Source organism: Macaca fascicularis, chromosome 5 (genome assembly GCF_037993035.2).
Source record: "Macaca fascicularis isolate 582-1 chromosome 5, T2T-MFA8v1.1".
Taxonomy (NCBI): Eukaryota; Metazoa; Chordata; class Mammalia; order Primates; family Cercopithecidae; genus Macaca; species Macaca fascicularis.
Genome location: NC_088379.1, coordinates 158,478,417 through 158,505,934, shown reverse-complemented (window position 1 = coordinate 158,505,934; position 27,518 = coordinate 158,478,417). Strand labels below are relative to the sequence as shown.

The 27,518-nt window shown below is 40.4% G+C and overlaps 1 protein-coding gene across 8 annotated transcripts in view; it reads right to left on the bottom strand.

The window, feature by feature from the left end:
- TMEM131L (transmembrane 131 like) overlaps positions 1 to 27,518 on the bottom strand; it is a 178,062-nt gene that overhangs the window by 55,150 nt on the left and 95,394 nt on the right. For all 8 annotated transcript variants that reach the window (XR_012435177.1, XR_012435178.1, XM_074040649.1 and 5 more), the window contains 5 exons: positions 25,454 to 25,577; positions 24,249 to 24,365; positions 22,983 to 23,093; positions 1,241 to 1,318; positions 595 to 748 (listed from right to left, as the gene is read on the bottom strand). Coding sequence is in view for 6 of the 8 variants with exons in the window: in XM_074040649.1 (XP_073896750.1) it covers positions 595 to 748; positions 1,241 to 1,318; positions 22,983 to 23,093; positions 24,249 to 24,365; positions 25,454 to 25,577 (584 nt within the window). In the remaining 2 variants the exon portion in view is untranslated. The remainder of the gene's footprint in view (positions 1 to 594; positions 749 to 1,240; positions 1,319 to 22,982; positions 23,094 to 24,248; positions 24,366 to 25,453; positions 25,578 to 27,518) is intronic.

Here is a 27,518-nt window from a genome sequence, read left to right as displayed (position 1 = left end):
AAGAGTCTTGATAACCAAAAGATACTAGTATATTCTATGTTATGAATTTGATGGATCACATAAAGTTCTTAGGAAGTTAAACAGATGAATGCATTTATTTCTGATAAGTAGGACACACATTTCCAAAGATAAAATTCATAAAACTGAACACTAAAATTCTACTGAACTTGTCAAGCATCCAGGAACAACTGCAGCCTGTTAGCTATTTAAAATACAAAACAGCATGATGTGGTTAACTGAGCTTAGGCAAATCATTAAAAGTGGAACAAGAAACCCAAGACTTCAAATACTTTGTAAATATTTACATTAAACTGTCATGCCCACATAATTTGCTTACTGTCTGCAAACATCAAGAAAAATTATCCCTAAGGAAACTCAGAGCAGTTTGTAGTTGTTACTTAACTTCTCCCCAAAATGATACAGCCTTCTTAGCAGTTGCAGGTTGAGAACCAGTTACTACTACAATCGCTTAACAATTAAAGCAAAGGTTATTTGTCTTGGTTTGCTACGATACAATCTATACATAAATGCTATACAGAACGATGATGCAGACTGATCAAAATATAATGAAAAATTTTAAACATCCCACCTTACCTGAGGTCTCAGATTTATCTGTAGCTACGTAAACAATAGAGAGATGATCTAACAAATCTTGTGTGTTTTCTTCAAATTCTTTCGAAGAGTTTTCCGTTGTTACCATTATGCTCATTTGTAGACGCAAAACGTCATCAGATTCCAGGTAACAACTCTGAGATTGGAGGAAGGAGGAAAAAAGGAAAAAAAAATCATCTCAACTTTGTGGTTTCAAACTATGGAGGAAAGGAAAAGCATTTCACGTAACAGCACATGTATGAGAACAGAATATACTGTTTTGTGTTTTATTTTTTTTGAGATGGAGTCTGGCTCTGTCACCCAGGCTGGAGTGCAGTGGCGCAATCTTGGCTCACTGCAAGCTCCGCCTCCCGAGTTCATGCCATTCTCCTGCCTCAGCCTCCCAAGTAGCTGGGACTGCAGGCGCCTGCCACCACGCCTGGCTAAGCTTTTTGGATTTTTAGTAGACACGGGGTTTCACCAGGTTAGCCAGGATGGTCTTGATCTCCTGACCTTGTGATCCACCCAGCTCGGCCTCCCAAAGTGCTGGGATTACAGGCATGAGCCACTGCACCTGGCCTTGTGTTTTATTTTTAAGCAAAGAGGAAGGAAGGAAAGCAGAGAGAAAACACTACATATTTTATTTTACCTTTAATTGCTGACACACTTTATTATGTAAACTGCATTCCAGTTGTACTTGCAAGAGGCTAGTATTAGTGGTTTCTGCCTAAAAGAAGAAAAAAGGAGGAAAAGAACTTAAAAGTAAGTAAAAGGCTCAATCTCACACTAATAATAAACAATCTATCATGTATTCAGAAACTACACTTTTTCATTTATTCAATAAATATTTGAGTATCTGCTAAATGCTGGACATTATTCTTTCTAGTGGATATACAACAGTAAGCTAAACAGAGAAATCTGTTCTCAGGACTGTCACTGAGCTTACATTCTAATGAAAATTGTAAGTCCTTCCTCAGGCAACATGAAAATTCCTTATTACACCTATAAGCAGATGAATATGTTCTAAATATACACAGCATTTCTAATGTTTGTTGAAAATTTTGTTTAAACACAGGAGTTTGTTATTTTAAAGTAGGTTTACAAAGTAACAAAATTCTAAGTGTGCCTTCCATCAGTACCATGACCTAGAAACCATGACCCTCAACTTAGACCAAAAAAAAAAAGAGAGAGAGATGTCCAAAATTCAGTTGACTATCATTTTTAACAGGGAAGAGCTATGGATGAAAGAGACAAAAGTATATAAAAAGAATGCAGGACTCTGTCAAATTTAAAGATCTTAACAGCCACCTGGGATGATGTCAACACACATTTAAGAAAAGGAAAATGAAAAATCCAATCAAGGGATACCACCTTGGGTAGGAGGGTGGGGGCTACAGGCATGTGAATACAGCAAAAACTTAGCGCAGTATGTGAATCTAAAAGACATGGGTTATGAGCCTTCCTCTTTCGTTAAGTTTAATGTCTCTGGCATAGTGATTCCAAAAAGGTACTCCACCCGGGAGCCACAGGCCAAACATCAAATCTCGGCAAGGTAAGAAGGCACTCTCCAAAGCCTAGGCTGGCTTAATAGTGAATATCTACTAAAAAACCCAGGAAACATGCATTACTAAAAAGAATCACTACAATTACGTTTGTTAGATTTATAAGACTTACCCAAGTACATTATATAAGAATACATTTTAAACTACTTCAATTGTCATTCAGGCAATTAAACTACAGAAAAAAGGAATAAGTCAGGCACAGTAGTGGTTCACGTCTGTAATCCCGGCACTTTAGGAGGCCAAAGCCGGTGGATCACTGGAGCCCAGGAGTTGGAGACCAGCCTAGGCGACACGGCAAAACCCTGTCTCTACTAGAAAAAATACCAAAATTAGCCAGGCATGGTGATGTGCGCTTGTAGTCCCAGCTACTAGGAAGGCTGTGATGGGAGGATTGATTGAGCCCAGGAGGTCAATGCTGTAGTGAGCCATGACTCTTTTATTCTTTTTCTTAAAATATATTTTTAATGCAGTAAAAATGTTTAAGGAGTTTAATTAAGTTTGTAAATGGGACCAAACATTAAACACTCTTTTAAAGAAATCATTGTTCATATCTGCTAGTATTCTTAAACAGAATAATATGATTTGTAAAATGAATCTAAAATCTTAACCATTTTTTTTGTTGTTGTTGTTGTTTTTTGAGACAGCGTCTCACTCTGTTGTCCAGCTGAAGTCAGACAGTGCAGTCTCGGCTCTTGCCACCTCCACCTCCCAGGCTCAAGCCAACTTCCCACCTCAGCCTCCCAGGTAGCTGGGACTATAGGCATGCACCACCACACACGGTTAATTTGTGTATTTTTTGTAGAGATGGAGCTTCACCATGTTGCCCAGGCTGGTTTTGAACTCCTAGGCTCAAGCAATCCACACACCTTGGCCTCCTAAAGTGCTGGGATTACAGGTGTGCACCAATACACCAGCCTGAAGAACTAGATTTTTAAATTTGTTTGTGAACAAATCCCAACATCAAAGACATAAACAGAAAAAGCCCACTTTCTGAAACTGATTTTTATTTTATTTTATTTTTTGAGACGGAGTCTTGCTCTGTCGCCCAGGATGGAGTGCAGTGGTGCAATCTCGGCTCACTGCAAGCTCCGCCTCCTGGGTTCACGCCATTCTCCTGTCTCAGCCTCCCAATTAGCCAGGACTACAGGTGCTTGTTTTTTTTTTTGTTTTTTTTTTAGTAGAGATGGGATTTCACCGTATTAACCAGGATGGTCGTGATCTCCTGGCCTCGCGATCCACCCGCCTCGGCCTCCCAAAGTGCTGGGATTACAGGCATGAGCCACCACACCCGGCCAAAAACCACTTTCATTTCACCTTCTCACTTACTCTCAAAGAAATCCATAACCAAGTCACACTGATTATACCTCCTTCATGAGCCCTTAAACCCACTCACTTCTCCTCTTGCGTAATACCCCAGATATCAGGGGTTGGCAAACTATGCCCACAGGTTAAATCCAGTTTGCTGCTTGTTTTTGTAAACAAAGTTTTATTGGAACACAGCCATGCCTATTCCTTTATGGACTGTCTACTGTTGCTTTCATGCTACGATGGCAGAGTTCAGTACTTGCAACAGAGACTGTAAAGCCCACAAAGTCAAAGTAAATACTCTAACAACACTAAACTACAGAAAAAAATTATGGTGCAGTAACTTCCTCCTAGTCTCCCTGCATCCACCTCCGCCCTTTCCACTCCATTCTCCACACTGCATCAAGAGTGAGTTTGCCCATATATAAATCTGGTCATGCCACTATTTGTTTAAAACTCTTCAAAGACTTATCACTTGGCAAAAGCCCCAAATCCTCTGCTGTAGCTATAAAACTCCGGCACCTGCCTAGTCTCAGCCTCCCTGTGCATGCTCCAACCTCACTGGTCTAGTTTCTGCTCTGCTTGCCTCACCACCTTTGAATTTTCTGTCCCTTTGCTTTGTACCCACTCCCCCAACCCACCCACCTCTTCACCTAGCTAAATCTGATTTATGCTTCATGTCCCAGCTTAAATATCCCTTTCAGACACCACAGCAACTTCTACCTGACCTTTTGTAACACTTCCCACAACAACCTGGTCAAGGTCTATCTTCCCCAGGGAATTCTAAGCATCTTGTGCTTAGAATGCACAATGCCTATCACTTCATCAGCACTCAATAAACAGCTGGTGAATGGACAGAGGTGGGCACACAGCCACAGATGCTACGGAATTGGCTTGAAAAGGGCAAGAGAAACTTGTAAAGGGCAAGAAACAGAAAACAGTAAATGGTGCCTACAAAATAAAAGGACAACAAAAACCTGACAGTGTGTATTTCTGATCTGAAACTTTCAAAAAACGTTTGAAGAAAAAATCTCAACACACTTAGAGTACACATTTATAACTAAGTTTTTTGTTTTTTGTTTTTTTAAAAGAAATGGATAACAATTTAACTATGTTAAGGTCTTAACCTGACATGGCAATTCTCTACCCTACAATATTTCTTCAAATGAAAAGATGTTAAAAATTCACCATCGTATTAACAGTTTTCGACATAATTAACAACCCTATATTGCACAGTGATTTACTGTGATTTAAAACCTAATATTTTGTCATTCTTAGTAAATCTCTGGATGGATATAGTTATAACTTGCCATTTTAATTAAGATTCTTCTCTTAGTGAGAGGCATTTAAAAAAATCACTATTTTGTTTCATTTGCTATAGGACATATTTCAGAATCCCACAAGGGGGAGTTCTAGCACCTCCAAACTGCCCTTTACAAGTATGCTAATTTTTCTAAACGAAAAAGTTTCAAGTTCGTATCTGTCTTCCTCAAAAGAACAAAACAATTGGGCTGGGCGCGGTGGCCCATGCCAGTAATCCCAGCACTCTGGGAGGCCAAGGCAGACGGATCATGAGGTCAGGAGATCAAGACCATCCTGGCTAACACAGTGAAACCCCATCTCTACTAAAAATACAAAAACTTCGCCGGGCATGGTGGTGGATGCCTGTAGTCCCAGCTACTCAAGAGGCTGAGGCAGGAGAATGGCATGAACCCAGGAGTCAGAGCTTGCAGTGAGCCGAGATCAGGCCACTGCACTCCAGCCTGGGTGACAGTGCGAGACTCTGTCTTCAAAAAAAAAAAAGAAAAGAAAAGAAAAGAAAAGAACAAAACAATGGCAATGTTATCTTGATAAAAAAGAAACTCTAACTAAAATATTAGCCAGGGAGCAACCACACACTAGGGTTACAAGTTCCCCCACTGTCCCCAACAGAGCACACTGTGTGACAACAGGACACGCCCTCATCCAGAGTAAGCCTGGGCTGATTAGACAGGAAAAACAAACAAAAACCTAATTTTCTAGTTTTGAAACCTCCTATACTCCTTTAACAAATCAGATCAGACATTTTATATAGAAAAAAGAAAAAGTAACTCTATAAACAACTTTTTCTTAAGTAGTCTTCATTGAAAGTACTAATATAGTTTATATATTTCATACTACTTCATATGAAGTATTATCCCCTTTTAGAAGACGGGGGAAATTGTGGCTTGGAGGGGTTAAGAGACTTACCAAAGATCTTGGGGCTAGCTGGTAAAAAAACAGAACAAAAAAATAGCAGGTTTTAAATTGCAGTCAGTACTTACTTAACAAATCAAAATAGACCAAATCTATTTCTCCTAGGTACCTAAAGGCCTAAAAATCCATCAACACAGGGATATATATTAGAAAACCATAACAAGACAAAATGCAAAAGTCAAGAAAATAGAAATGTTAAAACTTCTTTTGTATGGCACATATTTCCACAGTTTTGTGGTGAAGTATGAATTTAGGGAACTGGATACTAGAGAGAAAGCAATCCTCTCCCTTCACTGGCTGAGGAATTGCCAGTGCCCTGGGCCACAAGAAGGGTGTGATTTGGGGGGACTGTGTGCAATTAAACAGGAAAGGAAATAACAGACTTTAAGTATTAAGTCATTTTGATGACTTATCACCAAGAGTAAAGCACAGCCTAATATATTTGAGAATCTACATTAATCCAGACAGAATGAACAAGAGGCTGGATGGGGTTCCTGGTAATAACCACATGAAACCTTTTCATTTAAGGACTATAACTCATGAAATCTGAAAGAATTACTTAGACAAGTCCCAATCTTAGATTCTATTTTTCTCAGACATCTTTCCCCCCTTTCACAATTTTGAATGCCAAATATTAGAGGTCATTATAAAAGTAAATCTCGGCCAGGTGCGGTGGCTCACACCCGTAATCTCACTTTGGGAGGCCAAGGAGGGTAGATCACACGAGGTCAGGAATTTGAGACCAGCCTGTCCAACATGATGAAACCCTGTCTCTAGTAAAAATACAAAAATTTGCCGGGCATGGTGGCACACTCCTGTAATCTCAGGTGCTCGGGAGGCTGAAGCTGGAGAATTGCTTGAACCTGAGAGGCAGAGGTTGCAGTGAGCTGCAATTGCACCACTGCATTCCAGCCTGGGCAACAGAGTCCATCTCAAAAAAAAAAAAAAAAGAAAAAGAAAAAGAAAATCTCTTATGCCAATATATGCATCTGGAACACTGATTCTGTATAAGCCATCTGACTGTTCCAGCAGGTGGCCCCCACACACAGTATTATGTACATGGCAAATGATCTTGTATAAAACGAGAGCTATCTTGGGTGCCTTCCACATAACACTCAGATTCTATAACCAAACTCCTAATTTAGTGTTTCCTGCATAACAGCAGGCTCAGCTATTAGTAAGTACTGTACAGCTATTTTTCTCCGATATTAAATAGCAATTGTGTTTCAACCCCCACCACCACCACTACCCTTTCATTCCTCAGATATTAACCACTAAAACAAAATCTAACTATACTGCCAGACCCCCTCATGCAAACATTTGCAAAAACCTAGGAAGTGGCTGAAATTAGTTTGCTTTTAGGAAAAAAGAGGCTACTACATATCAGTAGTATTTCTCCTTATCCACATCATTTTAGAAAAGGCAGTGTGGCCAAGCACTTTAGCCAACATAGATTTAGATCAAACCCGAGCCATGAAAGCCTGGGGACATTCCTCCCCCACTCTAAGACTCAGTTTCCTCTTCTATAAAATCAAGTTATTGAATTCACAGCAATATTATGGGTGCTAAATGAGATACATATGCAAACCACTGGGTACACAGTAGGCCTCAAAGGGGAGATTATATTGATGTGCTCATTCACAATTAATGCATTTATTTAATAAAATTCCACAACAAATAATTTAGGTGCTTGGGGGAAGCATTTTTCCCACATCAAAGCTTTTAGAAGAAAACTCTTTACCACCCCTTTGGTTTCCAAGAGATTTTTTTTCCCCTAAAACACTTCAGATTCTTTTTATTTCATGATTGGTTCAGAACCCAAGAAAAAAGGAAGTATCATTTACTGGACACTACCTCCCACCCCCTGAAGTGTGCCAGAAACCCTGAAAGAGACAAAAAGCAACTGGGAGAATAAGATAACCCCTGTACTATCTAAACTTTTGGTTTGGCCAAGCGGAAGTCACCTGTGTTGAGCAACACCTTGGTTTTCACACCTGGATAACTAGCTTTTAACTATTACAAACTGGGCTGGCAGCGTCAGTACAGCCATGTGGGATTTTCACCTTGATAGGTCAGGCAGCGTATGTTGGCTCTGTCCTAAGGCAAGTAACTATTTTTATACAATTGGATGATGCTGGGCCTCAAACAAATGACAAATAGGCCCTGCATGTCTGGCACAGGCCCTGAAACAAGATCCAGGCTCGGCAAAAGTTTAAGCTTTGTGATGCAGGCTGCTGTCGCTTGACCTTGAGTAGCATGGGCACAGCTTATACTTAAGTAGGCATCGCGGTGGAGAGAATTAGGCTATAAAAGAAAGGATGCTGTGGTGGTTCCTCAAAAAACTGGAACAGAATTACCAATTCCATTTCTAGGTATACATTCAAAAGTGATAGCAGGGACTCAAACAGATGCTTGTTCATAGCAAGACTACTCACAAACGCCCCAAGGTGGATAAACAAAACATGATATATACATGCAACAGAATATTATTCAGCCTTAAAAAGGAATAAAATTCTGATACATGCTATATAACATGGGTGAACCTTGAAGATATTATGCTAAGTGAAATAAACCAAACATAAAGCGACAAATACTGTATAATCCCACTTCTACGAGGGACCTAGAATAGTCCAATTCATAGAGACAGAAAGTAGAATAGTCGTTGCCAGGGAGAATAGTGGTGGCTGAGGGAAGGTGTTTAATGGGTATGGAGTTTCCCTTGAGGTGTTGAAAGAGTCCTGGAGACAGATGGTGGTGATGACTGTACAACACTGTGAATGTACTTACTGCCAGTGAACTGTACACATACAAATGGTGAAAATGGTGAATTTTGTGTTAAGTATATTTTACTCCATATATACATAGGGAAAGGGGAAGGCAAGAACTAGACACAGCTGAAATAGTTTGAAATAATCAAACCGGGCCAGGCGCGGTGGCTCACGCCTGTAATCCCAGCACTTTGGGAGGCTGAGGCGGGCAGGTCACGAGGTCAGGAGTTCGAGACCAGCCTGACCAACATAGTGAAACCCTGTCTCTACTAAAAATACAAAAATTAGCCGGGCGTGGTCGCAGTCGCCTGTAATCCCAGCTACTTGGGAGGCTGAGACAGGGGAATCACTTGAACCCGGGAGGCGGAGGTTGCAGTGAGCCCAAATTGCGCCACAGCATTGCAGCCTGGGCAACAAGAGTGAAACTCCGTCTCAAAAAAAAAAAAAAAAAAAAAAAAAAACCAAACCTTGCTGGGTAACCGATACAAAGTTATAGCTAAACAGACGGAATGAGTTCTGGTGTTCTACAGCACTACAGGGTAACTGCAGTTAACTACAATAAAGCTAGAAGGGAGGATTTTGAATGTTCACGACACAATAAAATGATAAATGTCTGAGGTGATAATATGCTAATTACCCTGAGTGGATTGTTACACATTGTATACAATACCAAAATAGCACTCTTTATCCCATACATTAAGTACAATTATTACATGCCAACTAAAAAGGAAAAAAGAAAACAAAATCTCGAAAGCCAGGTTAAACAGACATAAAGAGAGAAGTGGAGATACTTTGAGATCTCATGGTACAGGTATTCAAAATGAAATGTATCTCTGTGCTAAATGGAGCTTTTAAAACAATCTAATAAAGGAAAACAGGCAAGATCTCAGCAGACTCAAAACACAGGCCAGGCACGGAAGCTCTCACCTGTCATCCTAGCACTTTGGGAGACGGAGGCAGGTGGATCACTTGAGTTCCGGAGTTTGAAACCAGACTGGGCAACATGGTGAAACCCCGTCTCCACAAAAAAATATAAAACTTAGCTGGGAGTGGTGGTACATGCCTGTAGTCCCAGCAACTCAGGAGGCTGAGGAGGGAGGATCACCTGAGCCCGGGAGGTCAAGGTTGTAATGAACCGTGACTGCACCACTGCACTCTAGCTTAGGTGACAGAGCAAGACCCCGTCTTAAAACAAAAGTAAAAATAATTAAGAAACCACGATTGAGTTCTAGGAATTGTGAAGAAATACACTTAAATTCCCCAGAGTAAACAATTAAGGAGCTCTACCATCAAAGACTGAGGTGGCTACACCAAGTCTTACACAAACCTGGACAGGTGAGAGGAAACCAGGAAGGTGAGTGTGGAATGCTCAGTGCATTTTTCAATGGAGATACAATTACTGCTTGTGCCCTGAGGTAATATGCTTGAGAAGTTTATGGCATTTAGGATTCAATCAAGAGAAGGAACAGCAAAGAGGAAACCATTAAAGGGAAACTAGGCAGGAAAGATAAACCGAGCCTGGGCCTGACTGGGATACTGAGCCGACAGGAGAGTATCTCTTATGTAAGATTATGCAATGCAACAAACAGAAAAAAGATTTGTTTGAATCATAGATGTTTTTAGTAGACCCAGAACTTGATTTTATCTCTTTTGCTTTGGGAGAACACACCGAAAAAAATCTAGAGAAATATCTAAAAGGAAAATAAATATCTAGACCAAAAAGGTTTTTAAAAAATTAAAGGAATGCACTAATTGAGAAAGACGAGACCAACACAAAAAGCTGGTTAAACTGAACAGTGGAGGACAAGCAAGTCCTGGGGGCACAGCCAACTAACACAGAAAAAGAAGGAACTATCCCCACTAGGCCCTGATGGACTCACACTTCCAAAGTGTCAACAACCGCTCACCTCAGGGCATCTGCTGAGAACACCACTCCAGTTGAAATAAGTGGACAAAAAGGAAACAAGCTTCCTTAAAAAGCAGGTTTCAGAAGGCCCCGCAAGTCCACAGTGAGAGGCAATGGAAACCACCCTGTGCACAGATCTCAACGTCACTGCCCACAGACTCTGCAGCCGCTCTGCTCCTAAAACAGCTTCCGCACCACTAGCACAAAAGTGCCACGAAATGCCAGAAACAAGGGCCCAAGGAAAAAACAGAAATGCACACAGGGAAAACAGAAGGCAGGCAGGCCGAGCATCTGGGCTACCGCCAGGCAAATTTATAAACTCTGAGGGAAAGCCAGAGCATCTCAGGTGCCCCTTCCTGAGCAGGGCGGTGGTAGGCACAGGTGGCTCCTCTCTAACCCCCAAAGTCCCCAGATTAGCCTCCTGACTAATGGTGATCTCTCCCTGCCAAGCATTAAGTGCAAAGGTCTGAGACTCGACAACCAGCATGAATTCCAGGGGAAACCAAGGTGAGGCTCTCTCCAACTTCTTTCCCTCTCTTTGGCAAATATGAAGTACTGGGGACAATTCTGCTTAAAGTTAGCGCTTGGAGGGCTGGGGGGTGGGGGGGCCACATTTTCCAAATTTTTTGGATGTGAGGTTAATAATCTGTTATTCTTGTGTGTTTCTGTTAAGATTGTAGATTCAAGTGAGGATCAATTACTATTGAACCACTATAAATTCTGAAACCTCGGGGAAGCCATGCACGTTCTAGCAAAAGAACAAATCCAGGCTGTAGCTGCTAAAAGTTCCCCAGCTGCACACAGGCATGGCGAGCTTCTCTGATTAAAATAAAAACAAATAAAATAAAAACAAGAAATTGAGGAGGACTTCAAATTCTTTGAATGTTAACTCACAGGCCAAGATAATTTAATACATTACCATAGCCTTGAACTTTCATGTCCTGCCAGGCGTTTGAATCTCTGAATTTTAAAGTTCTCTCGGAGTTTCATAATAGGAGAGGGCTTATAGTCAGAAGCTTCTTTTTAAAAAGTTAAGTGATTAAGGCATTTTAGCTATGTGCCAGAGACTAGTTCTAAGCTCTTTACATAAATTAATTGATTCAATAGCTACACCAACCCTATCCGAAAGGGCTATTATTACATATTTTACAGATAAACTGAGATACAGGGAGATCAGGTAACTTGGCTAAAGTCACTCAGAACCAAGATTTTTAGCCAGGTGGTCTGGTTTGGAATCCACCCTCTTATTCGCTCCCACTATGCATCTCTATGACAGGCATTTTATATGGCTGGTATTTTCTACTGCCATATTTTAACACTGTTATTTAATCTCATCACAAAAGCTCTGATAAACTGTACTGGATACTGCAGTTGAAAAGAATTTGGGATGGGGAAAGAGAGGAAGATGTGAACTTTCAACCCTGGTTACAGTGTGGCCTTGGGGCAGATTATTAAGTGAATTTATCTAATCCATCTCAAAGTTTCTAGGGGCAAACTCAACAGCAGACCCCAGCAGTTCGAGGAGGGTCAACAAAGAAATCAGGGGAGGGGTTGGCTCTCAGGGGAGGAGGAACAGGCCCGAGAAGGTGAAAGCACAGGGCTGGAAGTCAGCTGATCTCGGGCTTAACAGGTAATTCCAAAGGGTCAAGAGCACAGAAACCAAGGATGTCACAATGAAAGGCTTATTCTTCACCTAAACACTCCTGTCCTTTTATCCCAAGCCTTCCTCTCCCCTTGGAGGTCAAGGAATGACCTAATTGGTGGGCAACAGCGGGGGCTCTTGGAGGAGTTGGTTCTTTCCTCTTCCTCTCTACACTTTGGGAAGCATCTGTCCTTCAGACCCAAACTTCCCCTCCAGTGGACTGCCCCAAAGTCTACCCTAGGGGAGACTGAGTCAGTAACTCCTGGCTCTCTTACCCTAGCTAATACAGAAGAATATGTCTTATCAGTAATACAAAGCCGGTTTTAGTTCTCTAACTCCGGATTCTTAAACATCCAATGATTCAGAACTTGGTCAGGAAGAGAGGTGTTGTTAAGTGTCTCTAAGTCTTCTAACAAAAGTTTCTAAAATACTCTAATAGAATAAATGAAAGGAGTCAAAGGAAGGTCTGTGTGTCATATCTTCATAAACAGCTTATTATAATGTTTTCCATTTTAAGATTCATTTATCCGACTGTCAATCATTTATTTACTACATGTTATATCGCCAGACTCCATGCTAGGTAACAGGAAAACAAAGATTAAGGCATAATTCTTGCTCTTATGGGGTTAAATCTAGTACAGAAAAATCCATAAAAACAAAACCTTTTGAGTATTATAGCTGCTACAACAGGGATCTCTTAGGGCGTTCAGTAAGGGACTAGTCAATTCTCCTGGGAGGCAAAAAAATAAAGAGAGACAAGGTAAACACTGAGTTAAAAGAGGGACCGTGAAACTGTGTCCTCACAGTAGCCAAGAAAGCAGAGATTTTAAAGCAGCAAACCGGAGGAAGATGGGGAGTGAAGAGACTCCACTGAGTCTGAAACAAAAGTGAGGGGAGGGAGAACACCCCCACTCACACATCTTGGTATTCTTTCTAGAGTCTTCGCAACACGCCCCCACTTTCTTCCAGTCACCAACCCTCCTCTACCTCTCCCCTTCCCAAGTTCCCATTCCACAAAGCATTCTCACTGGAAACTTAAGAAAATTTTTAGAAGTTTAAGCAATTCCTTAAAAAAAAAAAAAAGCTATATTCAGAAGTAGGTAGATAAGTAAATGTATAACATCACTTAATTTCCCCTTAACATATAATAATCATTTTCCAGAGATTGACAGCCTATCATTTTATGTAAAAAAGATCAAACAACTTTTATCACTCAAATAAACTGAAAGGAGTGCTAGCTTGCCTTCGGTAGATAGCAAGGGAAGGGTTTCCAGAGAGCCCCTAGTTCAAGGGTTAGTGCCTTATTCCCACATAAAAAGCAGCCTGGGGACTGGGCACGGTGGCTCACACCTGTAATCCCAGCACTTTGGGAGGCCCAGGAGGCCCAGCACTCCTGAGGTCAGGAGTTCAAGACCAGCCAGGCCAACATGGTGAAACCCCATCTCTACTAAAAATACAAAAATTAGCTGAGTGTGGTGGCACGTGCCTGTAATCCCAGCTACTAGGGAGGCTGAGGCAGGAGAATCGCTTGAACCCGGGAGGCGGAGGTTGCAGTGAGCTGAGATCGTGCCACTGCACTCTAGCCTGGGTGACAAGAGCAAAAGTCTGTCTCAAAACAAAAAACAAAACTACAGCCTGGGGGAAAAAAAAATCTAGCTTTCTTCTTTCACTTACTAAACTTTCGCTCTAACCTCACCTTCGTGCCGTGCTCCTTAATCCTCTTGGAGATAGGACAAAAAAACTCCGGGTGTTGTCTCAAACAACAAAAAATGGTTACATCTTGGTGCACTGCTAAAACTACAACAAAAAAAAAGGTTACTAAATACATATGGTTATACAGGTATTCGTAGGAATTTTCAGCTATCACACTGTTTATTCCATTTAACTAAGTATGTAGGACTATCAGGAAAACAGGACAGCTCTAAAGATCCTTAACCTTTCTCTGTTCTTTCTCCATCTTCAAATCCTAGATCAGGCATTTTGTAACTTGTTAGTGAGAAACGTGCCCTTTCCATTTCTTCATCAAACTGTGATTGAAAGGCTTTCCACGTTCTCCTCCTTACCCTGATTTTACAGCTTCCCTTCTAGACTGCCACGTTAATTGACAGGGATCAGCACCTTAGAAGGCAAGTAGCAGGTAACAACCTGGGGCACCCTCCCCCATGCCAAATCTAGCAGGCGCCACACTGCAGGCGGCCCAGGACTGCAACCTTTGCCCAGCACCTGTCCCTGGCAGGCGGGCATGAGGGTTTGACACCACACACTGAAAGCAAAGGTTGTGCCAGTTTTAAAAGGTTAGGAACTCCTGGTCTGAAACATATTAGATATCACACAGAATATCCAGAGATAATCTCTCCTGTACACAATCCAGCAACATGTTGCCATGGTGGGGGAGAAAATCCCTCATCCACACATACACTTAGAAAAAATATTGCAAGGAGACAACCAACTATTAATTACGATGATCGTTGCCAAGTATGACTGCGGTCTTAAGGTTTATTTCTAATGTTTCATTTCTTTGATATAATCACATTATAGTTTTTGATAATCCCAGAATATCGTTAAGAGATAATCTCTTCAACAATTCAATAATTTGATACTATGTTGAGACACACACACACACACACACACACACACTCACACACAACAAAAAAACTACCTTTATTTGACAGAACTGTGTGTCAGGGTTTTCCTCTAACTTTAAAACCAAGTTTCAGCTGGGCGTGGTGGCTTACGCCTGTAATCCCAGCACTTTGGGAGGCTGAGGCGGGTGGATTACGAGGTCAGGAGATCAAGATCATCCTGGCTAACACGGTGAAACCCTCTCTCTACTAAAAATACAAAACTTAGCCAGGCATGGTGGCAGGCACCTGTAGTCCCAGCTATTCAGGAGGCTGAGGCAGGAGAATGGCGTGAACCCGGGAGGTGGAGCTTGCAGTGAGCCGAGATCATGCCACTACACTCCAGTGTGGGCCACAGAGCGAGACTCCGTCTCAAAAAAAAAAAAAAAAGTCCCACGTTATTTACAATGATTCCAATAATAATAATTTAAGTTCTTTTCAGTCTTTCAGACAAATTATATGGCTAATGATCCTAAATGCCAGATTCTGAGACAATGCCAATTTCGAATATTCTATTTTGCCCAAATAAGTCACTGAAACACTCCTCAAATCTCAATGGCTTGAATCCAATACATTACTGAAGAAAACATTAAAATAATAAAATTTCTTGCCTTCTCACGAGCCTAACACAACTATATTTATATGTTATACCCCCACTATATATTTAGTTACAATCGTAGTCTAATTTTAATACTTGTCACACATTTCCAAATAGGTATCATAATTATAATTCGAAGAACTGCTGAATATTCTACACTATGTTGATATACTTAAATTTATCAAATCCTTTTTCTACTGTTGGGCCTTTAAGCTGTGTCTTCTTTTTTGCCATAATAAAAATGCTTCAGAGAGCACTGCATTTGCATTGATGTTTTCTGGACCATGGATTACTAAAGCAATAGATATGAAAATCAATACAGCATTTACTAAATTGAGGGAAAATTCAAAGCACACTGAGCTGGCATTGCCAAGGACCAAAATGTGCCCTTATTACAAAAATTACAAAAAGTTAGTAATTATTCGCTGGCTCTACTCTTAACCTTCACCAAGTAACTTAAACTCTAAGTCCATTCTATAATTTCTAAAATAAGAATAATAGCACCTGCCCCGGTAGTAAATCTGCTGAAGGTCACACTGGTTGATGTGGTGAAAAGGTGAAGGTATACAAATCTTAGATGTTATGACTAGTAGATATGCTATTTGGGGATCTCAACTCAGATGCCCATTGACTCATTTATCTATTAAAAACTCTGGGAGTCCTCAATGTACTAAACACAAAATTGATGGAGATTATAATAATGAAAAAGCCGGCCCTGTCCCTCCTGCAGAGCCTCATGGAAGAGCAGAAGAGAGAGACACCCGAGACTCTAAGCATTAAGGCAGGGCGTGGACCAAGGGGCATGCAGACCTCGAGCACAGGCTGCCTGGGAACCTGGAGAGGTGCCAGAGAGGCGATATCTGAACTGGGTCTTGAAGGATGGAATTAGAAGAATAATTAGAATGGGATAAAAGCTTATGAGGCTAAGAGAGCTTGTGGAAAAGGGATGGCATGTTCTGGGAATGAGGAGAGGTCTGTGAGGCCAGAGTTCAGAAAAGAAGGGTAGAAGCTCTAAGCCTGGAGGGAGAAGCTGGTCCCAGGTTATCAAGGACCTTGTATGCTAAGCAAAGGAGCTTGGACTTTATCCTGTAAACAAGAGAGGGCTCAGCTAATCCGGTGGCCAGGGAAATAACAACCAGTTTTGTGTAAGACAACAGCACCAGCAGCAGAGTGACATGTGAACTGGAGCAGAGAGAGAATGACTGGAAGAAAACCCAAGTGACAAAAACAAGAAGAATGCAACAAAAGTAGGAGCGCCTCAGACTGTCATTCAGACCCACCACAACAGTGACTTTCAACGGTAGGAATTCTCTCTGCGTGAAGGTCAAAACAATAAAAAAGAAGGACAAATGAAAAGGTTTAAAAAAAGCAATCTTAACTCCATGTTTTCCTACTATCTTGGTCCAGATGGTCAACCATAAAAAAAATGCCTCAAACTAGGTAGTTTATAAACAACAGAAATTTATTGCTCACAGTTCTGAGAAGTCTAGGATCAAGGTACCAAGAGATTCTAGTGAGGGCTGGTTCCTCCTAGATGGCACCTGCTATGTGCCATCCATGTCCTCAAATGGCAGAAGGGGCAAACAAGCTCCCTTGGGCCTTTTTTTTTTTTTTTTTTTGAGACAGAGTTTTGCTCTTGTCTCCCAGGCTGGAGTGCAATGGCGCGATCTCGGCTCACTGCAACCTCCGCCTCCTGGGTTCAAGCGATTCTCCTGCCTCACCCTCCCCAATAGCTAGGATTACAGGCACACATCACCACACCCGGCTAATTTTTGTATTTTTAGTAAAGACAGGGTTTCAGCATGTTGGCCAGGCTGGTCTTGAACTCCTGACCTCAGGTGATCTGCCCACCTCGGCCTCCCAAAGTGATGGGATTGCAGGTGTGAGCCACCGCACCTGGCTGGGCCTCTTTCATTAAAGGCACCAATCCTATTCATGAAGGCTCCTTCCTCATGACCTGGTCACCTCGCAAGGGCCCCGCCTCTTAATACTATTGCATTGAGGATTCAACTCAGCATACTAATTGGAAGCAATGAGAAAAACTGAATGCATACCTTTGTGTGCAGTGTTGTAATACATGTGAGGAGAAATACTGCACGTGGTTCACGTATATCACAACGCTGCACACAAAATCGCACATCCAGGCCAGGCGTGGTAGTTTGCACCTGTAATCCCAGCACTTTGAAAAGCCGAGGTGGGTGGATCAATGAGTTCAAGAGTTTGAGACCAGGCAGGGAAACATGGCAAAACCCTGTCTCTACAAAATATACAAAAATTAGCCAGGCTTGGTGGCATGCGCCTGTGATCTCACCTACCCAGGAGGTGGAGGCAGTAGGATGGCTTGAGCCCAGGAGGCTGAAGTTTTGAACTGAGATAGTACCACTGCACTCCAGCCTGGGTGACAGAGTGAGACCCTGTCTCAAAAAAAAAAAAAAAAAAAAAAAAAGGGTACACATCCCATTTTCTCACTGCTTTCCTTTCTCATGATTGAATTTTGCTAAGTTTGCAGCAGCAAAACATCTGTTACCTTCTGAGATTATTCTGGCAACGTAAATTTCAAGTTTTGCAACAGATAACTCATAATGATCTTTTAAATGCCATTTGAAATATGTGTCCTCAACGTGCTACATCAAGCACTTCTCCCATTTTATGATCCGTGCTCCACAGTTTTATAAAATATTCCTGCATTTTTCCTTCTCTGATCAGCATTTCACAGATGGATGAGTCAAGCAGTACCTGCAAATTTTGGAACCCTCACCTTCCAGACTATTTATGTTCAGGGATCCTTGGGTACATGCCTTTCTATCCTCTACCTATGCTGAAGCCAGACAATTTTTTAAATATTCAATGAATTATACTTCATATTTAGACCCATATGTAAGAAAGGCAGACCCAAACATATAATCAGCCTGTACTTTTTACCCACTCACATATAAAAATCTAAAAATTATATGGCCCTATTGTTTCAGTGAAAATACTTTTAAATTACTATTATCATCTTAGTCTCAGTTTTCTTTTTCATAATGATTCAATTGATATACATAAAACAACTGTATTTCTTCTCTCAATTTCAAATTTTATTCCTAAACCAGTTATTTTCTCTTCACATGGCACTAAGGGAACAAGTTAAAGAAAAGTTGATGACATATTTATGTCTAAACCTTCTTGCTTAGCTTTCTATCAGATATACTTTCTAGCTCTATACTGGAGAAGAGGCAATTATGCCTTTGGTACCTTCCACACTCTCTTACCCTTTTTGAGGGAGTCCGACCTCCTGAATCCACTAACCCCCCAACCCTGGACAATGGGCTCTTGACAACAAGCAGAGAGCAAAAAAACGTAAAACCGGTAGAATATCAAAATAAAGACATTCCTTTCAAAGAACAGTTGACAACTTTACGGCCACTTAAAATACAACAAAGACCTCACATAATGTATGCAGTTTACATGCAGAAATACTCCAGTCAGGATTTTTTTCTTCTAGAGGAATGCCAGAATTATTTCTTAGGTTTAAATTTTTTAAGTTTTTGTTTTTAGGTATGGCAAGCCTTAAAACATACTTTAGGCTGAGTGCAGTGACTCACGCCTGTAATTCCAGCACTTTAGGAGGCCGAGGTGGGAGTTTGAGACCAGCCTGGTCAACATGGTGAAACCCTGTCTCGACTAAAAATATAAAAATTAGCTGGGCTTGGTGGTGTGCACCTGTAGTCCCAGCTACTCAGGAGGCTGAGGCAGGAGAATCGCTTGAACCCAGAGGCGGGGGTTGCAGAGAGCTGAGATCGTGCCACTGCACTCCAGCCTAGGCAACAGAACAAGACTCTGTCTCAAAAAAAAAGAAAAAATTAACTTTAAAATTCATTTTCCTAAATCACAGCAAAAATGAAAGAATTAAAATAACTACCTTTTAAGATATTTTTTTCTGATATTCAGATTTTTTAATACTGGTTTCTAACAAAAGACCAGCCAAAACAATTAAATCCATCTACAAACTCTGAAGTATTTTATACCATAACACCACAAGAACACACTGTGTTGTGTTCATGGCCCCATCATTTACTGGAACACTTAAGAAATAATGTTCAATAACTATTTTTGACTGATGGGTGAGAACTATGGCAAAAGGAGCAGCCTTAGAAAGTGACTTAACTAAATTCACAGATCCTAGGATAAATGAAAAGTGAAGGAGAGAATCTACAGTCAGGAATGGGGCCACAGATAAGAGGTCAACAAGGATACCAAGACAATTCAATGTACAAAGAACTGTCTTTTCAACAAATGGTACTGGAACTACCAGACATCTACATGAAAAAGAAGGAAAATTAATCCCTTCCTCACACCATATGCTAACACTTAAAGTCAGATGGGTCATAAACCTAAATGTAAACCATAAAACTTTAGGAGAAAACATAGGAGTAAAGCTTCATAACTTTAGGCCTTTTTAGATATAATACTAAAATCATAAAGTGAAAAAAGAAAAATAGAAAAACTTGACTTCACCAAAATTTAAATCTTTTGTACTTCAAAGGGCATTATCAAGAAAATGAAAAGACAACCTATAGAAAGGGAGAAAATATTTGCAAACCATGTACCTGATAAAGGTCCAATATCCAGAATTTAATACATTTACTACTCAACAATAAAAAGACAAACACAATTTTAAAATGTGCAAAGGATATGAATAGACACTTCCCCAAAGACAATATACAAATGGCCACTGAGCACATGAAAAGATGCTCAATGTCATTAGTCATTACAAAAATGCAAATCAAAACCACATAAGATACCATTTCATGCCCAGTAAGATGATTATTTTAAAAAACATAAACAAAAATGGAAGACAAGTGTTGGCAAAGTTGTAGAAGACTGGAATCCTCATAGATAGCTAATGGGATTGTAAAATGATGCAACCACTTTAGAAAACAGTTTTACAGCTCCTCAAAATATTAAACATGGAATTACCATATGATGCAGCAAGGTTCCACTCCTAAGTATACACCCAAGAGAAAAGATATGAAAGATACATCCACACAAACTTACACAAGAATGTTCATAGCAACATTATTCATAATAGCCAGAGTAGAAACAACACAAATGTACACCAATTGATGAATGCTTATGCAAAATGTGGCATGTCCTACAATGTATATTATTTGCAATAAAAAGGAATGAAAGAAGGGGACGGGGGAGGGATAGCATTAGGAGATATACCTAATGTAAATGACGAGTTAATGGGTGCAGCACACCAACATGGCACGTGTATACATATGTAACAAACCTGCATGTTGTACACATGTACCCTAGAACTTAAAGTATAATAACAAAAAAAAATTTTTTTTAAAAAAAAGAAAAATATCATTCCATGGTTACCACCGTATTGTTTTCACATGGGTAAAACATCCTCTGCAATCATTTATCAATTAAAATATTTTTAACCAAAAAAAAAGGAATGAAAGACATGGATGAAACTGAAAACATGCTAAGGGCAAGATACCAATCACAAAAGACCATACATTTCATTTATATAAGATGTTCAAAATAGACAAATCTTTAAAGACAGAAAATAAGAGACTGAGGCAATGAAAATGTTCTAAAATTAGACAGTGATCGTGATGGCTGCACAACTTTGGATATACTAAAACTCACTGAATGGTACACTTTAAGTGGGCGGACTTTGTGGTACGTGAATTGTATTTCATAACATTGTTTACAAAATAAATTTTAAAAATAAAAAAAGAAAAGAAACAGAGTTTGGTATCTTCTGAAGCAGAAACAAAGACCAAGAAAAGCCGAGGCACTGCCAAGGTAGGCTACAGCACAGGGAGCAACAGAAACTTGGCCTGTGAGGACAGCCCCAGAGCTACCTCAGGCCAAAACTCCACTCAACCACTGCTTCCCAGGTGAGGTGCAGGGAGTACAACAGGAAGCCCAATCAGACTCCATTCCATGGGTGATGGAAAGAATGGTGAAGCAATTACATCATGTGGGTATGTGATTATTTAATGGAGATAAGTATGGGAGTGGTAGTCTAGATAAGTATGGGAGCGGAAATTAGGATGGAGAGAGAGGCAAAAGTCCCTGAGGAGCTCAAGCGTAAGTTGAAAAAGGAAGGATGAAATAAGGGTTAATTTGGAGAAAAGTTGGAGGTGGAGGTTGAGAACATCGCAGACACAAGGGACCTGTGGCAGGAGGGAAAATGGCATTGCACAAGTGAGCAGGGGAAGGCTCTTGTGGCCATGAGGTAGAGACCAAGAACGGGTGGTGAGCAACATGGCTGAAGACGGACAGCAGCCAGACCACACAGGCCTTACAGCCATAAGCAGGATTTGGTTTAAATTCTAAGACCTATGGGAATGCACTGAAGGGTTTCAAGCAGGGTACTAATGTGGTCCAACTTGAATTTTTGGGAAAAAGGTAGGAAGGGACCAGAGTAGATCCTGGCAGTTAATGAGATACTATCAGTTGGCCAACAGAGAGATGAGGACGGCCTCAGTGTGGTAAAGGGCAGTGGGCGTCATGAGAAGTACGCAGTATCTGCCAGGCCAGGGGGATGAGATAATGGGTAAGCTGTTCTAGCTCTCTAGGATGCCTGCAGAATCAGTTTCCTCTCTCCCTTCATTCCACTTACCCTTACATTAACCCCCAATAACTAAGGTACTCTGAATACTTGTCTCTCTTCCAATACTTAGATCTCCACTGATGAGGCATCTGGCCCTCCAAAAATGCAAGCCACAGCACATCAGTATCAGTCTCCTGCTTAAAACCTTTCAACACATCCCCCCTGGTTTTAGGATTTAAACCAAATACACATTTGCAAATTAAAAGAAGTCTTCCTTAAAATTCTTCAAGGAGGGGTTTTTCAGTTTTATAAAAATAAAATTATTATTTAAAATCCCTAAGAATTATGTATTTGGTGATAAAGATCCCAGATATAATCCTAGAGGTAAATTAATTTGGTTTTTCTCCCCAACTGGAATGTAAGCTCTATGCAGATACAAACTGTATACCAAGGCCTGGCACAAAGTAGAGGCTCAAGAGAACCGCTGAATGAATGAAAGCCCCAGGTACTAAAGGTACTGATTACAAACTCTAAGCAATGTTCTTTATTTACCAATCAGAAAGAAGAGGTAAGTTTCATAATATGTGGGTTCAAGAGTTTTTCTCAATTATAAAATTATTCAGTTACAAGGAAATACAGATAATCAAAGGGAAAAAGTAGCCAACCCTATAAAATGATTCATGAAATGTATATTAAAAGAATTTTAACTTATCATTATACATCTACCACAACATCAGAAATAGTTTTTCCCATTACAGGACATCCTTAGGGGCCTGTCATTACTCGTGACCGTGGGCGCTGTCTCCCTGAAAAGCAACCTGGTAAGATTTAACAAGCTCTACAAAATGGTTCACAGTCTTTAACTAAAGTATCTCTCCTCTTTATGAAACATGCCCCAAGGAAACAGAGGATTCAGAAGGAAATTTAAAGAAACTTATAAAACAGGTATATGGCCTAATGGTAGTAACAGTGAAAAACAGGAAACATTTTAAAAGACCAACAGTAAGATTAAGCAAACTATGGAATATCAACACTGTGGACTCCACAGTTGTTCTAAAGGAATCCAGTGATATTTTACATATGTATTTCTATATAATTTTTTCAAAAAGCAGAAAATAGTATAAAAAAAAAAAACAATTCTGAGAGGGTTACAAAGCTTGGCGGCCACCAGCATTCAAAGTAAATCTATTAAAATGACCTGCATTTGTGACAGCTGAATGCTCTGGACCTTCGGAAGCAGAAAATAAGCATTTGGTAGCTGCTTTGCAGACCCTTCTGTAGAGATTCTACGAGTGCCAATTCCAGATACCTGCAGAAAGAGAGAGAGAGAATTGCTCCTTTGTTAGAGTTTTAAAACACATTTGCCATAATGCTAAAGCACATCTCCAAAGGAAATCTGTATTCATCACCATGGCCTACAAGACTCTACTAATCCAATTACTATATTTATCTTTGTCTACAAAAAACACAGCTGAATGCTGGCTGGGCACAGTGGCTCACGCCTGTAATCCCAACACTTTGGGAGGTCCGGGCAGGTGGATCATTTGAGGACAGGAGTTTGAGACCAGCCTGGCCAACATGGTGAAAGCCCGTCTCTGCTAAAAATACAAAAATTAGCCAGGCAGTGGTGGGAGGCTGAGGCAGGAGAATAGCTTGTGCCTGGGAGGTGGTTGCAGTGAGCCGAGATCACACCACTGCACTCCAGCCTGGGCAACAAAGTGAGACCCTGTCTCAAAAAATAAACAAACAAACAAACAAACAGATACAGAATGCTGTATTTAAGCTGAATGTTCCTTACTGTAGCAAATCTGTTCACAAGTAGGCAACTCCTCTGATATGGTACCTCTTTAATGGAATGCAGTAAGAAATAACCACAAAAATTACTGATCTGAACTTAAATTACTTGATGCCACATCTTGTTAAATGCCACATCAGGTACCATTTAAGGTAAAGATTCCTATTTCTGATAATAGCAACAAGATTCTTCAAGCTCCCTTCCTGGTACTTTGATATGAATAGTGAGCTCCCTTGGAATCAGCCTCCAAGCACACAATCAATGTCTCCTAATCAGAAATATTCCTGAGCCAAGGAGGGAAGGTAGGCAAAATCACTAGAGACTGTCCTTAGAGTGCCTCCTTCTGAACGCCCATGAGGTGAGAGTCGTGAGTTTTGAAAGCCTTCTGTATTTTATATTGGGAAACTGTGTGACAGATTTCTTTGCTTTGTTTTAGTATGCTCCAAAGATCCACAGCAGGGCTACAGCTGTGTTGTCAGTAGGAAAGACAGCCAACTGTGGCACGTCAGGCAGAAAAGGGTGCACGCTGATGATTTTAACATCGCTAACAGTCTTATATTTTAACGACATAAACCAGGTGACAACATTTCCAAGTCTTTTTAAAAATATCCCCACCCCTACAGTTAAGTCACCAACCAAATTATATGACAAAAGGAAAAAGTTACTCACATGATAGGAAAGGACTCCATACGAAGAGGTATTAATAAATAAGGAACTTTCAATGCTTCCTTCTTCAGTAGGTAAGAAAATAATTCTGAAGGAAGTTTTCCCCATTGCTGGAATTACCTGAAAGAAAGGTCCCCAGTCAGCCATCTGGAATGGCCCCCTTTGATAAACTGTCTTTCACAGACTTTCTTTTTTTGACAATTTCTGTTAACAGACATTTGCATATTGTGCACCCTTGATTTATCAGTATCATGAATCCATAAGAATCCCCAAACTTATCAGCATCCAACTATCCGCTCTTACATATCTGCTATATCTAAGAGGATACAGCAAAGAATATTACCACTGACTCAGGACGAGTCCTTTCGCTCGCTTCAGACTGGAGCTGTGAGTCTCACACCTTTCCTTCCCCTCCTCTTCCACCCCCACAGGTCCAACTGTCTTTAGCTAACACAGTTCTATCTCTACTTAAATACAGACAATAACCAATGTGCAAACATATTGGTATGTAATAAAAATCAGGAACAAAGTTTATCCAGACAGACTGTCACAAACCAAATATTGGGCTTCCCCTTACAACACGTCCTTAGTCCCAGTATTCTTTTAAGTACATAATATCAGGCAGACATAGTAAGCAAAACAAATAAAAGCCTACTAGCAATCAGGATCTTCATTAAACATTAAAGACCACTGAAAGTAAAACTATTAGAAGACTAAGTTGGAGCTCTGTGTTATGGTGCCAATCAGCTTTACAAGGAGCCATTCACTATACCTTGCAGTCCTGCATTTAGAAAGGAGACCTAACTTTCCTAGCAGGTTGGAGAGATGGAAGAGGTCTCAACTATAAACTTACATTAATTACTAAATGCCTCAGAGTTTGTAGTCATTTCAAGACAAGTAATATAAACTTTCCCTAGTCACAATAAAGCCACGTTAAATATACATACATTACCACACAGCTGAGAGTCTTCAAACTCCTCCCCAACCCCCACCACCTCCCCCGGCCCCAGGAGATATCAAGAGCCACTAAAATTATAAAAATGAGCAACTGGAAAAGTAAATGCTAAGGTAAACACACAGGAGGAAAAGGTTTGGGTGGCAGAAAAAGGGGGAGACGGGGAGCAGAAAGTAAAAACTTCAGGCCAAAGAAAGCAAGAAAATCTGGCAGCCTGCCACGGCATAGTTTCCAGGAGTCCATCAACACCCACCCTGCAGGGAACAGGCGGCACATGGAAATGTCCAGCAGCTGCAAACACCGAATTCACCACAACCTCTCTGTCCCTACTAGGGTTGTAAGCATGGAGAATCTTTGCTGCAGGATGTCCCAGGAACCTGGGAGGAGAAACAAAGAGAAAAATCAATGTACTGTGTGGTTATAAATATTACTATACATATGTATGTATTATTATACATATACACACACATATTTTTAAACCCAGAAAGCTGTTGCTGTTCATCACAAAGTTAAATTATCCAATCACGCTGGATTCAATTCCCAACAGCCAAAAGTCATAAAACAAAAAACAACTTCATTTTATAAGGCTTAGGCCAATCCACAGTAGCACTCCATTGGTTTCTGTGTTAGAAAAATTTAACCCATTTAGGCCATTAAAATGCTTGCAAAAAAAAAAGAAAAACCTATAGGCAACTCACTGGCACTTCTCGGACTTGGGTCTCTAATTCAAATGAAAATATGTTGGCCAGGCGCGGTGGCTCAAGCCTGTAATCCCAGCACTTTGGGAGGCCGAGACGGGCGGATCACAAGGTCAGGAGATCGAGACCATCCTGGCTAACACGGTGAAACCCTGTCTCTACTAAAAAAATACAAAAAACTAGCCGGGCGAGGTGGCGGACGCCTGTAGTCCCAGCTACTCGGGAGGCTGAGGCAGGAGAATGGCGTGAACCCGGGAGGTGGAGCTTGCAGTGAGCTGAGATCCGGCCACTGCACTCCAGCTTGGGTGACAGAGCGAGACTCCGTCTCAAAAAAAAAAAAAAAAAAAAGAAATTATGTTTAGGTAAGAAACTGTACTCAAAGAAAAACCCAATTTTTCTTAGGGTTATGTTTTCTGAGTAAGAGAGACTTTTTGGGTAGGTATGTATTTTCAACTCACAGAGAGATGTTATTTTATTAGGTCTTATAAAAGGAAAACTTAATTATGGCTAAAGGCCATTCTTTTGAGAAAACTGAAAATCCTGCAGCACTTTGCAGCAGAGGTTCTCGTCCATTTAAATTAGGAGCCTTTCCAAAAAACTCTGATGAAAGCTCTGGCTCCTCCCTCCACAAACATACACTTACAAAAAGTTTCATATACAGCTTCAAAACCTTCCACAAACCTCAGAGTAAAATCCCTGCTCCGTGGCAAATACATTAATTCATGAAGGCCTTGATGCCAATTCTTTTCGGCAGTAACTCTCCACCTACGATGTCTCGGCTCTGATAAAGGAATTGCCAAGAGGAAAGGAGCTGGGCTCTGGCCCACCTGCCTGGAGCCACCTACAATGCTCCCTCTAATCACTTAACTCTGATTCCTACTGCCCAAGACCAAATTCAGTCTTGTTCAATTATGTTGCAATGAACAGAGAGTCAGCAAAAATTTCACTAAAGTCATTTCTTCAGTTTTAATATCTTCAGTGGCAGAGAGAGCCAAATATACAGTTCTCATTAGGATGGCCTAGAAATAAAATTATATTCTATTTAAGCTGAATGAATTATATCTATAATTGGAATAAAATCAGAAAAATATCAGCATAATGAATGAATTAGGTAAAATTCATTCATTATGAATTTATGAATGAATTAGGTAAAATTCATTCATTATGCTGATATTTTTCTGATTTTATTCCAATTTCTATGACATTAAAAATGTATCCTTTAGGAAAAATGAAATGGATGTTGCTTTTCTTATATACAATGAGATCTCCAAAATACTATGTTACTACCATCAAATCCTTAGAATTTTTCTTTTGGTTTTCACCCTTACTTTTAATCACTAGTCTTAAGGAAAGGTTTAATATATCCAATGTGTATTTCAAAACGCAGTTCTTCACATCCCATTACAAATAAAATACCACATCAATGTGATTAAAATCCTGATTTTTCAAAGTGTTCTTAAGTAACACCATTTTTAAAAAAAATGTTCAACACTACCATACACATAAAGGGTCACTTCAGAAAAGCCTTACCTCAGAGCACTGGGCTCATATCTGCCTTTCTTCCCCCAATTAAAATTAAATAAATAAGGACTTCTGTGGTTTGGGGTTTTAAGTAAATAA